Here is a 15,589-nt window from a genome sequence, read left to right as displayed (position 1 = left end):
CACTGAGCATACTAGACTTGTGGTTATGATATGGTTTCCCAGCACCCACTCACTGGCTGTCTCTTGGAATTTATTCCCACAGTGTAGCAGGGAGACAACACGCAGACAGTGCATATAAGATTTCAGGAATACAGCAGGTCAATGTGCTCAAGGCATTACACATGTCACGGTTGAACTATCCATTTGCACAAAAGAGAAAAACAACAAAGGACAACTCAAATGACATATACTTTTCTTGAATAATTTAATTGAAAAAAGTACTTCTTTATAAAAACAATTGTAAAATGCAATGTTATGACAAAGTCCACTCTAAAACACATTTTCAAAATTGCAAAAGTGTCAAGAGTATTTGCGAAATAAAAACAAAGCAACATGGTGGCAGGAGGAAGGATAGTAGAGACGAGAGAGCTGAGAGAAAGGAAGAGAGAAAGCTTGAGAGTGAAATGTGCGAGGAAACACAGGATGAGAAGCCAGACTGAGATTATAAGAAAGGACAGACTTGGAAAGATTACAAGAATATGAGGAAAGCGTGGCGGCAAAGAACAGAAGGGAAGAAAAGCAAACATGAAAGATAAAGCCATGAGCTGTGCCATATTGGCTCTTCTCTGGGGAATGAAATACAGCACAGTATAGAAATGTATCAATCACATGATGAGATTCAGTTGTTCCAACTCACTTGTTTGGCTGTTAATAACAAAACAGCCTGGAACATACACTTATATATATATTTATATATGCTAGTAATCCAAGAAGAAACGCAGTCTTGTTTGGCTGCAGTTGAGCAAATTGCATAAGGCACTGCAGTGTACACATGGGTGTGGTGCCTGTTTCTGTGAGGTGGGGGCAGATTCTGGGCTTTCACTGCAGGTACATATAGAAATGTAAGGAATAGCTAGTTCTGAAATCCAGTAACCCTCTGGAAATTCTGCAGTAGGCGGAAGACTTTATTTTATTGGCTTTCTTGTACCATCCAGGGCTTCAGCTATATCATGCAAGCCAGAATCTACCCTAAGTTACACGCTTCCTTCTCACACTCCTCACTGCTTCCCTGAACACAACCTCATTCTGTCACACTGCAAGTCTTTTTGAAAAACACCCCTACCTGCATATTCTTCCACTCTCCTCACACTGCATAGGACACAGAGGATATGTAGGAGTGGGCTATGTTCTCACAGCAGCACATCATCACCAAGTGCAAGTAACCAAAAGCAGAGAGCAGAGAGTCCTGGTGCACAAGATTGTGATTTCTCTTGTAAATCTCTGCCCTTTGTCACAGTTCTCTCTTGTCCACCTCCTCAGCTCCCTGTTGAGCCCTATCCTAGTCCATATTATTTCTTCAATATGAAGAGATGAGTTCCTTGGTTGCTGTAGTTTCACACCTGGACTGGAAGTGTTTGGCTCATTTGTAGTCTCATGTCCTGAACACTATTGAGAAGCTTTTTCTGGTGACCAGCCAGCGTCACCCCGATACGGAGCAGGTCCCTGAGGGGGAAATGAAATAAAAACACTTGAAAGATCTGCACAAATATTCCCTTCACTTGCTATTCTTTACAGCCAGTCAATGATCCAGTTGAGGATTCCCTTTTTTTAAAAAATTATATTTTTCTAGTGTTGCTTACCTTAAAGTTTTAGCACCCCCCCCCCAAACTGGGAATATGACAATATTGATAAATGTTTATTGAAACAGCTTATCAGTCAGCACTCAACTGGACCTCCAATATCTCTTGGGCCCCACAAACTGTGGCAGGGTGTGGTTCTTTTATATGGATCCAAACTTAGGGTTATGGCTACTTACTCAGCGGTCATTTGTGCTACCAAGTGGAAGGAATTGAATCCAGCACTCAGAAAATTCTCTTGATATTGCCCCATCTTAATGGCTTCCAACCAATCACTCACAGTGGGGAAAGTAGTGTAATCTGGAACAGTACGATCTAGAAGCTGCTGCGATACCCTGAAACAACAAAGAGAAGATAGTTAAGAGTGATTTCTAGAAAGAGGAAACAAAAGCGAGAGAGAGAGAGAGAGAGAGAGAGAGAGAGAGAGAGAGAGAGAGAGAGAGAGAGAGAGAGAGAGAGAGAGAGAGAGAGAGAGAGAGAGAGAGAGAGAGAGAGAGAGAGAGAGAGAGAGAGAGAGAGAGAGAGAGAGAGAGAGAGAGAGAGAGAGAGAGAGAAAGCCGTTTAGACATCACAGACTACTATTCTTGTAGCTGCAGAGGTGGACTTAGCAGAAGTATGGAATACTTATAAGAGAAAAGCATATAGCCAATATGTATAGGTGATAGCAGATGAGCAATCAACCAATGTCACACCTTGAAGAACCTACAGATAATTTAAATAACCCCAGTTTATTTTACTATATGAGTGGCCAGTTCACCAATATAAGCAAAGGGAGTAAATACTGTAATTATATGATAGTATCATAAATGGATGCTAAGAATGCCACTAAGAAATACACTTTACTTACCCTGCCTGGCCAGGACTGGTCACCTTTAAACTCGCTGCATTACGTATTAACTTGTCCAGTGAGCTAACAATCTGAGAGAATTTAGGCCTTAAATTGCGGTCACGGAGCCAACAGTCCAGCATAAGTTGGTGTAGAGCAGAAGGACAATCCATAGGAGGTGGCAGCCGATAGTCTTGCTCAATTGCATTAATTACCTGCCAGTGAAGGTTTCATTAATACACAAGTTTTAGTTTAGTTTCGTGTATCTCATCAACACACTGTCCCACTTACATCCTGATTTGACATGTCCCAATATGGCCGCTCTCCATAAGACATAACCTCCCACATGACAATGCCGTAACTCCAGACATCGCTTGCAGAAGTGAACTTTCTGTACGAGATAGCCTCTGGAGCAGTCCAACGAATTGGAATCTTCCCTCCCTTATAAGGAAAAAAGAATTTGTATTGTGACAGCTTGCCAGGTTCAATTAATTTAGAAGTTGTTTTAGGTTTTCCAATTGTTTTTGGTTTATGTTTAACTTTTAAAATATTGGTTTGGAATTACAAAAGGATGTGGTTTATATTTATGAGCTTTTAAAGTGATAAAATGCCTTGTATGTTGTGTACTTAACTTTCAATCAACACGGAAAAATACATTAGAATATTAAAAGGAAGAGTTAAAGTAATTAACATAAAATATACACTGGTTAAAGTTGCGTGTTTGCTTCAAAAAAACTACAATATTTTATATTAACAAGCTGCTGTGTAGTCAAGCTGGGAAAACAAGAGAAAAGGCAAAAGTTGCATAGCACATAACAAATAATCCCTGTCCAATACAATGGTGTTTTATCCGTTATTGGCTATGTAACCTGCGCCCTTTTATTTAGCATGAATTGCTGCCCCCATGGCTACACAGCCGTTTATATAATCTTTAGTAGTCTTTCTGAAGTAAACACACCAGTTGTACCAGTGTAGAGCAACAGTTCATAAAATTATAATGAACTTTTGATACACTTTTAGTTTTTGGTGTTGTTTCTTTACAAATCAGAGGAGTCGGAGGTACCATAAACTGAGGAGTCGGACACCACCGCCCTGGTATTTGTACCATACACTGATAAAACTCACTGTGCAACAAAATTGTATAGATAATATCTCCTCCCTAAGAAAGAAATGGAAATTACTATTGTATTAAAAACATGGAAATGGCAAACCATGTGCACAAAGGATGACAATTAGATTCGATTTTTATAACAAAAATAAAATTAGAAAAAAAAAAAAACACACACACACACACACACACACACACACACACAAAATAACAACTTACCAATGCACTTGTGTAAGTTGGATCAGAGCGACTGTTCTCTAGAAATCTAGAGAGACCAAAATCAGAAACTTTGCAGACAAGGTTACTGTTCACTAGGATATTTCTTGCAGCAAGATCCCGATGTACATAGTTCATCTCAGATAAATATTTCATTCCAGATGCAATGCCACGGAGTATCCCAACCAGCTGAATAACCGTGAACTGTCCATCATTCATCTGTATAATATAAAGCACTGTGTAAATACATTTCCATTTTTATAGTTAACCAGTTCCTTCCAAAACTCGGCTCTTTACCTGCAACTGATCAAGTCACACAGCAGCCCTAGCACACAACAAACCTCATGTTAACTAGCCTGACCCTTTTCTCCTTGCTCAGTGTAATCAATATGCCACCCACACTTCTATGTTTAGGCATTCATTTCTCACTGCCCAATTTTTCTTCAAGTCCTCCTGACCCAATGCTGTCAATCAGCTTCCCCTCAGTGGTATCTAATAACCTGCTCTTCCTTACAATCCTCTAACATTGCCCTAACATTTATCTCTTTCTATTAATTCATCTCTCAAACATACCCTTAGAAATGAGTCAAGGGCTCCATTCTCCATGAATTCAGTCAAGATCATGACAGGCCGGCTCCTTGTCACAACCCCCTCCAGTCGGATGATGTTTGGATGATCAAACTGTCCCATGATGCTGGCCTCACCCAGAAAGTCTCTTCTTTGTTGTTCTGTGTAACCTGCCTTCAGTGTCTTTATAGCTACGAGCTGTTCTCTGCGCCCTGCTTGCTTTAGTCTTCCCCGGCACACCTCCCCAAATTCACCTACAAATCATTGCAAAAGAGACACAGTGCAGTGTAAATCATACAGTTACATCTGTTCATATCCATATCATTTTATTATGAGTTGACCTGGCCTACAGTTTTTTCCCCAAGTACACCCAACTTCACTTCAGTACAATAGTATGTTTGAGTGGATGATTTCAAACTGACTAGTTTAGTGAGCCATATCCTACCACCCACCTGCACCAATTACTTCTTCAATCTTCACAGAGGAAATGTCAATTTCTTTAGCAAAGTCTCGCACAGCTTCATTAGGATCCTCATATGTAAATGGATCAATGTAAAGCTTCGTGCCAGGCACCACTGTGACAGAGAACGGTAAGTCAAGTTTAATAAGTGAGCACCATTCTGATTTGAGTATAAATTGACCACAACTGGAAAATAACGGAATATCCAACCAATTAACAAGCTTAGACTGCAGTATAATACCAAATATTTCTGGTCACACAACTAGCAAAACTGTTCATGGGCTGGTCCAAATTTTTTGTGGATGATCAAACAAGTGGTTGATCAGTCGGACTGATCATTTTAAGGGGCCACGTATGCCAAGATTACCATGTGGTTTGGCTGTAAACTGTAAGCAACACAGTTAGGGGCAGCAAAAATAATAATAATAATAAAGTTAGGGATAGAACATATAAACAAGGCAATTAAATGCGTTTGCATAACAATCTAGTAAGACCACACATTAGACAAGAACTGGGGTGCACTTATGGAGCAATACCGTGAAAAGGAGCATTCAATTTCACCAAATTCTCATCTAGACAGTAATCTTCAAGTTGTGGCTTAACTACAGTCAGATACTTGAAGTTGTACATTAGTAACAGCTAATGGGCCTCACAATTAATGTTACTGAAATTGCTCCTGCCAGGGTCTTTTAAATGAAAGACATTTCACCACATATAGAACATAAAGAATATACTTATTAAGACAATAAAAATGTCAAAACTTGGTGGGAAATAGGCACTCACTGTACTGCTGCAATTTTTCAGTGTATTCAGATTCAGAATCATTCCTTTGCTTGCGGCTGTAGAAAAAATAAATAAAAAAGGGTTGGTATAGATATAGCCATAAATAATACAAGTACTCCCAAAAAAATAAGGTAATACCCAACAGTCCACACGGTAATATATTTTACTAAGCAAAGAGATTGCTAAAAACATCCCCTGTAGGCAAGATAATACATCAATCTACCTGCCTACAGCAAACACACCATATTTTTAGCCCAAGCGTCACTCACCTGAAGCAAACTATTACTATAATGACCACTGCAATAATAAAAATGAGTCCGGCTGTTACAGAGCCAACAACCATCGGGACTTGTTCCTGGAGACTGCTCCGGTCACCTGTTAGGTAAATAGGTAAGGAGAAAAGGGAAAGGAGGGGTGGGTGAGTATAATGGGTACAAGGATGGAGCAGAGGACACAGGTAAGGAGAATATGTATATGCGGTAGAAGAACAAGCTATGGCACACATAGGGAGAAGTGAAGAGGATACAACAGGCTGTTGTCACAGGGTAAAATGAAAAATACAGGATTGTAGGGAGAATCAATGGACACAAAGAGCACAGAGAGTTAGAGCCACTGGACACAACGACCTGCTATGTGACAAACTGGTACCACACACAGGATGGATGTTGTTGGGAAATTACTAAACAACTCTAGTATACTTTATACTTAAATATAAAAACAAACTAATATAGTAGTGTATATTTTTAAGTGTATGTTATGAGTTTGCATAGTCTAGGCATACGGATTTTAAAATTGACTGTAAAACACTTGTTGGCCCTATACACATAAATTATGATAATGAGACATCTTTAGGTGCCATCTAACATTTATGACAAACAATTAACTCTATTTGTTATGTTTACTACATTGCCCCAACAGTCCCAAGCGTCCAACAGAGATTATTAGGCCCAATAAGAGAAATCAGTAGCTAAGTAAGTTTATGGTCTGGGTTTAATAGGATATATTCACTCACCATCTTCGGCAATGGTCTGGAACTCTCTTGGTTCACTATAGGCTCCATATCCAGCCACAGTACGGGCTCGAACCTGAACAACATACACTGTATCTGGGGTCATTTCTTCCATTCGCACAGTTGTGCGCTGGCTGGTGACTGTGTTACCTGCACCACTATGGCCCTAAAGGGGATGGAAGAAATGTAATAGACACAGAGAATTAATATATTATTAATACAAATGAGTCAAGAAAAGAGACTGAAACATGGCAAAGATAGGAGATTGCTATAAAGCATGTAAATGTCTGAGTAGGCGAGAGGAGAAAGGAAAGAATAATGACAGTATACGTTACAGTAAGGATAAGTATAAAGATATTAATGAGAGGGCTACAAGCACTCAGCGCAAGTAGAGCTGTCAAGTGAAAAGGAGAAACTGGCAGAGAAAAGAAAAAAAAACAACATGAGAGGGAATGAGAGATGTGAAATAAAAAGCAGGAGATGGTGATAACATCACAGGTTGAAGGGGTGGAGGGCAGAAAGGGCAACGGAGGGAGGTGCTGAAAGAGAAGCATACTGAGTTGGGGGGGGGGGAGAATAAAATCAAATGGGGGGGGGGCAGACTGGAGCAGGGTTAAGCTGGCCATAGACCATAGATTGGTATGATTTTCGGATTGTGTGTGGAGAGTTCCGACATCTTTCGTCCGGCTGAGATCGGTCGTTTGGTCGATCGGACAGGTTTGATTTTGACCCGACTGATCCCGCCAGAGGCCATTTCACATCGTAATCGGTACCCCCGATATAGCCATGCTCGTTAATGGCATATCGGGGAAAGATACGCTTGTTTGGCGATATCGCCAAAACGAGCGGATCTTTGCGCCTACGGCCACCTTTAGGCAATGCAAAGACAAGCATACAGACATACGAGCACTGAAGAATGCTAGAAGATAAACATGTGAATGTAATGTGAATGGGGAATAGCTGGAGAAGAGGGTGTCGGGTCAAAAGAAGATAAAGGAGGAATAGCGTTATTACACAAAAGGAGCTGATAGTAAGAAAAGAAGGGAGAGTAGGGAGAGATCACAGCTGTTGCATGGCTTATTGGTGGAAAGCACCTAGATGAGGAGTGTAAGGACTAAAAGTGGGAGGAAGGATATGCGCAAACAAAAAAACTGGACTTAAGAAACTCACTTTAGCATAGTATTTTATTTCATAGTCTAAAATTATGCCGTTGGGGCTCTCTGGGGGTGCCCAGGACAGTGTAAGAGAGTTTGCTGAACTTCGATGAGACTGCACCATTGGCACGGCTGAAGGGGCTAGGGAACGAAAGAGCACACAGATTAAAAACAAACATCATTTAGTTGTACAGCATTACAGTCTATGTTGGTGATTAGAAGTGTCATTATCATTATTAACAGATAATAACAAATTAGAAATTATTACTTAAGAACAGGTTTACAAAGGAATCTTTTGTCTTAGGGGGCAGGAACCATCATTTTTGGATTTGGGTGAAAAAAACATTGAGGTACATGATGAACTGAATCTGAATCCTAATTTGTAACTGCAAATCTGAATTCAATTGACAAACCGCACTATACACAAACAAAAGTTTTTCATGGTTTTTCCATGGCATTAAAGTAATGTCACAAGAAAGATATGGTTGTGATGATAAAGGATTTGGCTTGTTTTATTACCAAATAATGATTACAAACCCCAAATACATTTACTACACCCCCTGCACACATTTCAGTGCTTCACTTACTTACCTGCCTGGTTAGTTGTGATATTTACAGTGTAGTAGTTGGGGATATGTGGACTTTTGCCAGAGACTCCATTGACTGCCTGGATTTCAAAGCTATATTTGGTGTGGGCCTGGAGATGACTGACTGAGACAAGCCTCTGGGTAACACCGAGCTGACGTGGCCAGAACTGAACATTATCACCACAGCGAGAACAAAGTCGCTCCAAGCACTTCTTACAGATCACATTGTATAGAATGTCACCCCGACCGCCTAAATGACCAGGCTCTGCCCATTCAAGGACCACAGAGGTCTCATTCACATTGGAGATAACATGTCGTGGAGCGGAGGGCACAGCTGGAAATAAAATAAAAAACAGAAAGTGATAAAGATTCTATTTTACAGATTCTTCATTATTTCCCCTCACTGCAGCTACACCCATCACAGGCATCTCTGTTTCACTGAACTTCTGTCTAATTGGGTTCTCAGAAAAATGTCCATAGGGGTGAAACTGCTCAAATGCTGCTTTTAAGTCGACGCTAAGTGCTTTCCTTTTTTCATTCCTGAAACTGGTCAGTTTCCTGGTAAATCATTTTTCTATAAACTTCAAGCTAGGACTGCAAGTCAACGTCTAGTATTAAATAGGTATGGGAAAACAGACCCCCATATCACAGATAAAGAGCGCCTTTTGATCCTCCATTCCTTAGGGGAGATACTGGCCCATCTTTTCTAAAGCCTATTACATTAGAACATTGGGGAAAGAGGAAATATAAATTATGTAAACTGGTGTCAGCTAACCGGAAAACTAAATCAAAATTAATTATTTCAGCCTCCCCCATACAAAATTGGTCCTGTAAGCAATAAGATGGAGTAGAGATTGCCATAAAATAATCCAGTCTATTACCTATCATCTTGCATGGAGTCCAACTCCAAGCAGATACAGTATATGATTTCATTAATTACAGTTTGTAATTACCCCAGAGAACTTTTACCCTTTTCTTAGCCTGACCAATGATACGCCTGCAGATGGGCAGCTCATGTGGTGCTAGAAAACATCAGTTTTAAGGTTTTTAGTACATGGCTATATAGAAGAAGCTTAAAGTAATTGCTTGGCTCTAGGCACAAGCTTGATTCTCATCATTCTCTGCTAGCTGCCCTTAAGCACTCCTACCATTAAACCTTTTGCTGCCTTTTTCTGTCACTGATTCATCACCAGCTACACTTCGTTGGTGGTGGTGCAGCAGGGTTGGGTGGAAGGGGGCCCTGGACAGCAGCACCAGGCCCCCCAGTCTGACCCTGGGCATAATAAAAGCAAGTTATGACTCTTTTTGTAACAATAAGGTGCATATTTATCATGCTGTGTAAAAAACAGTGGTATAATACACCACACATTGGCAGGCTTCACTGTATAAAAAGGGCATAAAAAAAGGAGTACATTTTTTTTTAAATGACTTCCGCCAGAAGCAATATTAAATAATGGAGTCAAATCTGGAGTTCGCGTGGCATAAAATTACACACCTTGATAAATTTGCCATTTATTTTACACAATTGTTTACAATGTTTTTTCATCAAATTTTGTTTAACACAACATAGCAAATGTGCCTTTAGTGTACTTTCTCTGGGTTCGTTATTTTCTTTAATACAGAAAGACGGGGTTTAGGTGTACATTTGTTATATACAATGCTATTCACACAGTTTAGACAATCTGTCCCACACCCTTAGGTGACTCACTGCACACTCCAACAGAGACCCTGCCACAAGTCTGTTAGAAGAATCTCTTCCTGTAAGTGCTCAAGTTTGTTTCTTAAAGTTGTCAAATCTGCTGAGGGCTTGGCCCTAGCCAAGTTTAAAAACACAGATTAAAAACAGATCCTCTGAGGCAGGAAAGTGAGGTTGAACTGCAATGTCAGCATCTTGTGACCCTTGCAAAGAGCAGGGACACTATCAACAAATTCATAGCCAGCACTTGCATGGAATATTAAACATTTTAACAGTTGTATAGATCCCATTCAGATGTATGTATCTCAGCTAAAGGTTAATTGTATCAGTTTATATTTACCCGAAAACAGAATCCCATTGAACCTCTCACAATACAAAACTGCTGTTTTGTTTTATGTAGATCTGCAACCTTTGTCAAACTTATCCTGTATGTAAATGGATTAGGTAAAATTCTACAAAGTGGAATTTTATTTAAACCCACTTTTGTTTATATCGAGTACGCTTCTTCATAATCAAAAGATGAGCTAAACGCAATGGCTTGTTGAGGACTTTCCATTATACACAGAAAACCTCTCGTTCATCTAATACAGACAGAAAGTCTCTCTGCTATTAAAGGAACAGTTCAGAATAAATATAAAAACTGGCTGAATAGAAAGGCTGTGCAAAATAAAAAATGTTTCTAATATAGTTAAAAATGTAATGTATAAAGCCTGGAGTGACTGGATGTCTAACATAATAGCCAGAACACTACTTCCTGCTTTTCAGCTATTATGTTACACAACCAGTCACTCCAGCCTTTATACATTACATCTTTTCAACTTAAAAACTATTGAAAACACGTTTTATTTGCACGGCCTATCTATTAACCCAGCTTTTATTTTTGTTAGAACAATTCCTTTAAGCATGCCAGGGCTGCCGATTTTAAACAAGAATGAATTGCATTAAATATGTTCCCTTTTGGAAGAAAGCATAAACACAATCTAGCCTAACATGTTAATGTCTGTTTGAACAGCATTTGGCAGCGTTTCACCTAGGAGGTAAATTAATGCAGTAGGATGCTGACCTCTAATAAAGAGAAACACTAGCAAGATTTAGCCATGGTCCTTTACTGACCTATTAGTGATCTTTCAAGCTGCACTTGTTGGTTTCAGGGAATATACAGCCATTTTAAATAGGTTTATGGAAATTTAGAATTTCAGTCAATGAGAATTCGCCAGGATGTTGTCAGCAGCAGCATCTTTGGTGCTATTCTGCAGACCAACCTCTGCTAATGTTAGCTAAAGGACTGACACTATGCTGTAGGACCGTAAACAATAAAATCCCTGTGCGAGGTAGACAGAGAGCCATTGACTCTTTCTTGACTCATGCTCTCTATGATAAACATACCTGGAATTTCAACCATAAAGGATTACTAAAATGCAATTTTTTAAACTTGAAAGAACATTGCCTCATGACTACCAGTATTAAGCCACTCCATGACAAATGGATGTAATAATAACTTTAATATAACAGGATAGTGGTACTTTAGTTATAAATTCCGACTTGCAGAACTTGAGTCCTGACCTTGATTCTGACAAGGGCACAATTTCATAAAAGTTATAGGTTTTCCCTAGATGCTTTGGTTTCCTCCTACACTCCAAAACACAGGTAGGCTAACGGACTGCTGATGACATGAACCCTTGTAAGTTGTCTATTGGGGAACTGTACGCTCCACTAAAGCAGGAGCCAATGTAAAAAATAAACTCTGTAAATTGCGGTGCAAAATGTATTCATTATACAAATAAAAGGATAATAATAATGCACTTTTATGTAGCATGTGCATTAAATTCTGGCTACAGGCTTAATTTCTGTTGACCTAAAGAAATCGGGATTATGTGAGAATATGCCATGAGAAGAACTATATGTAATTACTTTAGAAAATGTGTGTGTGATATACACACATATATAATATACGCACACAAATATGCGTTTATGTATACATACATTTTGTGTGTGTGTGCACGCAAATATAATATAATGTATATATATATATATATATATATATATATATATATATATATATATATATATATATATATATATATATATATATATACACATTATTGTGGTGAGGTCACTACCAGGATACCTGGGAAAGTCCAGGACGGAGCTTATTTATGCGCCAGGTTCCTAACAGAGTGATTCCGGGACTGCTAGTCCAGCCCGGGTGTTTTGAGTTGTACTGAGGTATCTCAGGTGGTTAATTAAAAAGGCAGCTCAAGCCAGAGTGGGGAGTTTCTGGCTGGGGAAAAGACACAGGAAAGCTGCCTGTGTGAGAGGGATTGAAATCACCAAAAGGTTTGGGATTTTATTTATTCCTGTATGTACTTTGTTTTGGGGAGACAGGCGGTAGGCCTTCTCCTGGTAGTTAGGAAAACTGACCTGTATTAGTTAGAAGCCCAACTCTGATGTGTGTGTGTGTGTGTGTGTGTGTGTGTGTGTGTGTGTGTGTGTGTGTGTGTATATTTATTAATTACTGAGATTTTTAATCTGATTCAGGAAGAAACTGGAAGCCTGTATAGGGATTTGCATACATAAGTGGTATGAAACAAGACTAGGTATAGGATTACTCTGAGGTTTTTAAGTGGTTGGGAAAATGGGTAAGCTAAATGGACCAAATGGTTCTTATCTGCTGTCAGATTCTTTGTTTTCCCTCTCTGGGCCCCAACCTAAATTTTGCCCTACTCTAAGAAAACTCCCTTTTCCAGCCTATGGCCCCATTACACTCTCCCCATTCCCTGTGGTCCCATCACTTTCTCCCCATTGCCTCCACATCCCTCCTCCTTACAGGTACACGCAGTTTCGGCACTCTCTCCTTCAGCGCGGTAGTATCCATTCTGACAGGAACAGATCGTGGCTGCTGAAGAAATGGCTCTGCTGTTGATGGGGCAAGGCATGCAGCTCCCCTCTCCCTGCTTTGACTTGTATGTTCCACGTTTGCATGCTGCGAAAAAATATAAACATTTAGCGGTAAAAATACAATTTACAGTTGCAGAACAGAAAAAAGTAAAGGTATGGGACCTGTTATCCAGAATACTTGGGACCTGGGGGTTTTCGGATAACGGATCTTTATGTAATTTAGATCTTCATATCTTAAATGTACTAGAAAATTATGTAAACATTAAATAAACCCAATAGGCTGGTTTTACTTCCAATAAGGATTAATTATATCTTAGTTTGGATCAAAAACAAGGTACTATTGTATTATTACAGAGAAAATGGAAATCATTTTTAAAATTTTGGATTATTTGAATAAAATGGAGTCTATGAGACGGGCATTCTGTAATTCGGAGCTTTCTGGATAATGGGTTTCCGGATCCTATACCTGTAGCAGCCCCTTTCACATGCCTGGAAAGGTTGCATGGACATACTGCTCCCATGTATAGGTTCCCAGCCCTTTGCTACTCATATGATTTCAGTCTACCCCATGTTGGATACCTTGGCACTGGGTGTCCTTCTCAGCTGGTTCAAATCCGGCTGCACATGTACAAGCACCCACAGGAACCATCCAGTCTCCATCTCCATTGCAGTACAACTTGAGAGGCACAGAAACTTCTAGGGCATTGGGCACACATGTTCCTGGTGCAATAACCAGTGATGTCGGTTCAGCCCCCGTAATTGTCTCTGGAAAACTTGCAAATCCAGCAATGGTCTGAGGACACTTTTTGAAGAAGACACGTACTGAAATTAAGGATACACAGGCACCCAAGTCTTGAAAAGCCAGGTAGAAGCCTGTGCGAGATAAAGGTCCAAAGCTGCGTAACTTTGTATTAACACGCCCAGCATCCCGTCGTGAAAAGCTTTCATCTGGAGCTATGGTATCCACCTTAATATATGGGTTCTCCATCCAGAATGGGCTGTCAGCAGAAGCAGAGTCAGAGTCGGACTCATAATAGAAGAAATTAAATGTCTCTTTGCAAGATCCTGGGATGTTAGGCAGACTGTTACAGTCTCTAACAGTAAACTTCAACTCCACATACACACGCTGAACATCTTGCCGAGGAATAAATTGTGTACGTAACCAATTATTCTGATTACTATCCAGTACATTACAAACCTGATATGTCCGGATTGGGTTAGAGGCTTCATCGTATCCACTTACTTCCTCCCACTATAATAAAGAAGTGACATGTAAGAGAACTGATGTAGAGCAGAAAAAGTAAGAAGAGGTTACAGCAAACCAGAAGGCAGTTCAAGTCTACATGGCCAGTAGGGCACAAGGAAATGTTTAGATACCAGCAGAAATGATGCAAAAAAAAAAAAAAAAAAAAAGAAAGAAAGAAGAACAATGCAAAGAAGATCTACAAAGAACAGAATTAATATTAAATTGCAAGAGAGCAGGCACACTTTTAGATAAAATCTCCAAACTCACCCCTGAATCTGGGTAGGCAACCCATGCTAGTTCTGATGTTGTCCATTTTGTATCCATCAGAGTCTCTGTAGAGAAAAGGAAAAAAAAAATTCAACTCGTTACAATGGACAGTCACACAAATAGTCTAAAACATTTTCCTACTAGCATCATATTTATCCAGTGCATTATGTGGCATAAAACCCTTTCTTACTGGTTTAGTCAATTTGGTTATTTTTTATGGTCAGATATTACTATATATGTGGGCATGTTATTTGCCCTACTCACCAAAGTTTTTGTGAGTGAACATCTTATCATGAGTAAATGTGAAAATTCTACAGACTTCATCATCAGGCCATCATCACTGCCTCATACATTTTTAAGAGGCTCTTGTAATGCACTTTACAAGTTGATTTATTTTTGCTTGTTTGCTTTAGTGTGTAGCATCATGACGGCATGTGGCTGCACAAACTCTAGAAACATATGGGAGACCATAAAATGCCTGGAGGTTGAAATAGGGTCAGCATACTGAAAAAGTGTTAGAGCTCATTGCTTTAAGCATTAACAAACACAAGGAACTGCCGTATGCCAAAAGTACTAACTGACCTTTCAAGAATCACCCTCCCTTAAAGGAACAGTTCAGTGTAAAAATAAAAACTGGGTAAATAGAAATAAAAAAAAGTTTTTTAGCCAAAATGTAATGTATAAAGGCTGGAGTGACTGGATGTGTAACATAATGGCCAGAACACTACTTCCTGCTTTGCAGCTCTATTGGTTTCCACTGATTGGTTACCAGACAGTTACCAATCAGAGACTTGAGGGGGCCACATGGGCCATAACGGTTTGCTTTTGAATCTGAGCTGCATGCTGAGGATCAGTTGCAAACTCACTCAACAGTTACTGTATGTCCCATGTGGAATCCCTTCAAGTCGCTGACTAGCTCAGAGTTAGAGAGCTGAAAAGCAGGAAGTAGTGTTCTGTTTTGTTATGTTAGACATCCAGTCACTCCAGCCTTTATACATTACATTTTTGGATAACTAACTATATTATTTTGCACAGTCTATCTATTTACCCAGTTTTTATTTTTACACTGAACTGTTCCTTAAATCCCCAGTGAAGCAGTTGCTTCTGCATTTATCACTACTGGTATGTAAGGGGGGGGGGTGGTGTAAATTTAGGA

General features: G+C 39.6%; 1 protein-coding gene across 3 annotated transcripts in view; it reads right to left on the bottom strand.

Annotated features, from left to right (window-relative positions):
* Window positions 1–227: 227 nt before the first annotated feature.
* The window catches only part of ephb3.S (EPH receptor B3 S homeolog), a 33,728-nt gene continuing 18,366 nt past the window's right edge, over window positions 228–15,589 (bottom strand). For 2 of the 3 annotated variants that reach the window (XM_041564067.1, XM_041564068.1), the window contains exons 2-16: window positions 14,434–14,498; window positions 13,500–14,172; window positions 12,850–13,005; window positions 8,331–8,660; window positions 7,756–7,880; window positions 6,589–6,751; window positions 5,846–5,951; window positions 5,577–5,632; window positions 4,786–4,908; window positions 4,340–4,587; window positions 3,770–3,985; window positions 2,734–2,883; window positions 2,464–2,657; window positions 1,796–1,951; window positions 228–1,482 (exon numbers count right to left, since the gene is read on the bottom strand). In XM_041564067.1, coding sequence (XP_041420001.1) covers window positions 1,374–1,482; window positions 1,796–1,951; window positions 2,464–2,657; window positions 2,734–2,883; window positions 3,770–3,985; window positions 4,340–4,587; window positions 4,786–4,908; window positions 5,577–5,632; window positions 5,846–5,951; window positions 6,589–6,751; window positions 7,756–7,880; window positions 8,331–8,660; window positions 12,850–13,005; window positions 13,500–14,172; window positions 14,434–14,490 — 2,862 coding nt within the window. In that variant the 5' untranslated portion in view covers window positions 14,491–14,498 and the 3' untranslated portion in view covers window positions 228–1,373. 3 annotated transcript variants of the gene reach the window in all.

The sequence above is a fragment of the Xenopus laevis genome, chromosome 5S (assembly GCF_017654675.1).
Source record: "Xenopus laevis strain J_2021 chromosome 5S, Xenopus_laevis_v10.1, whole genome shotgun sequence".
Taxonomy (NCBI): Eukaryota; Metazoa; Chordata; class Amphibia; order Anura; family Pipidae; genus Xenopus; species Xenopus laevis.
Note: the sequence above shows the minus strand (reverse complement) of the source record. Positions and strands in the feature narration are given on the sequence as shown.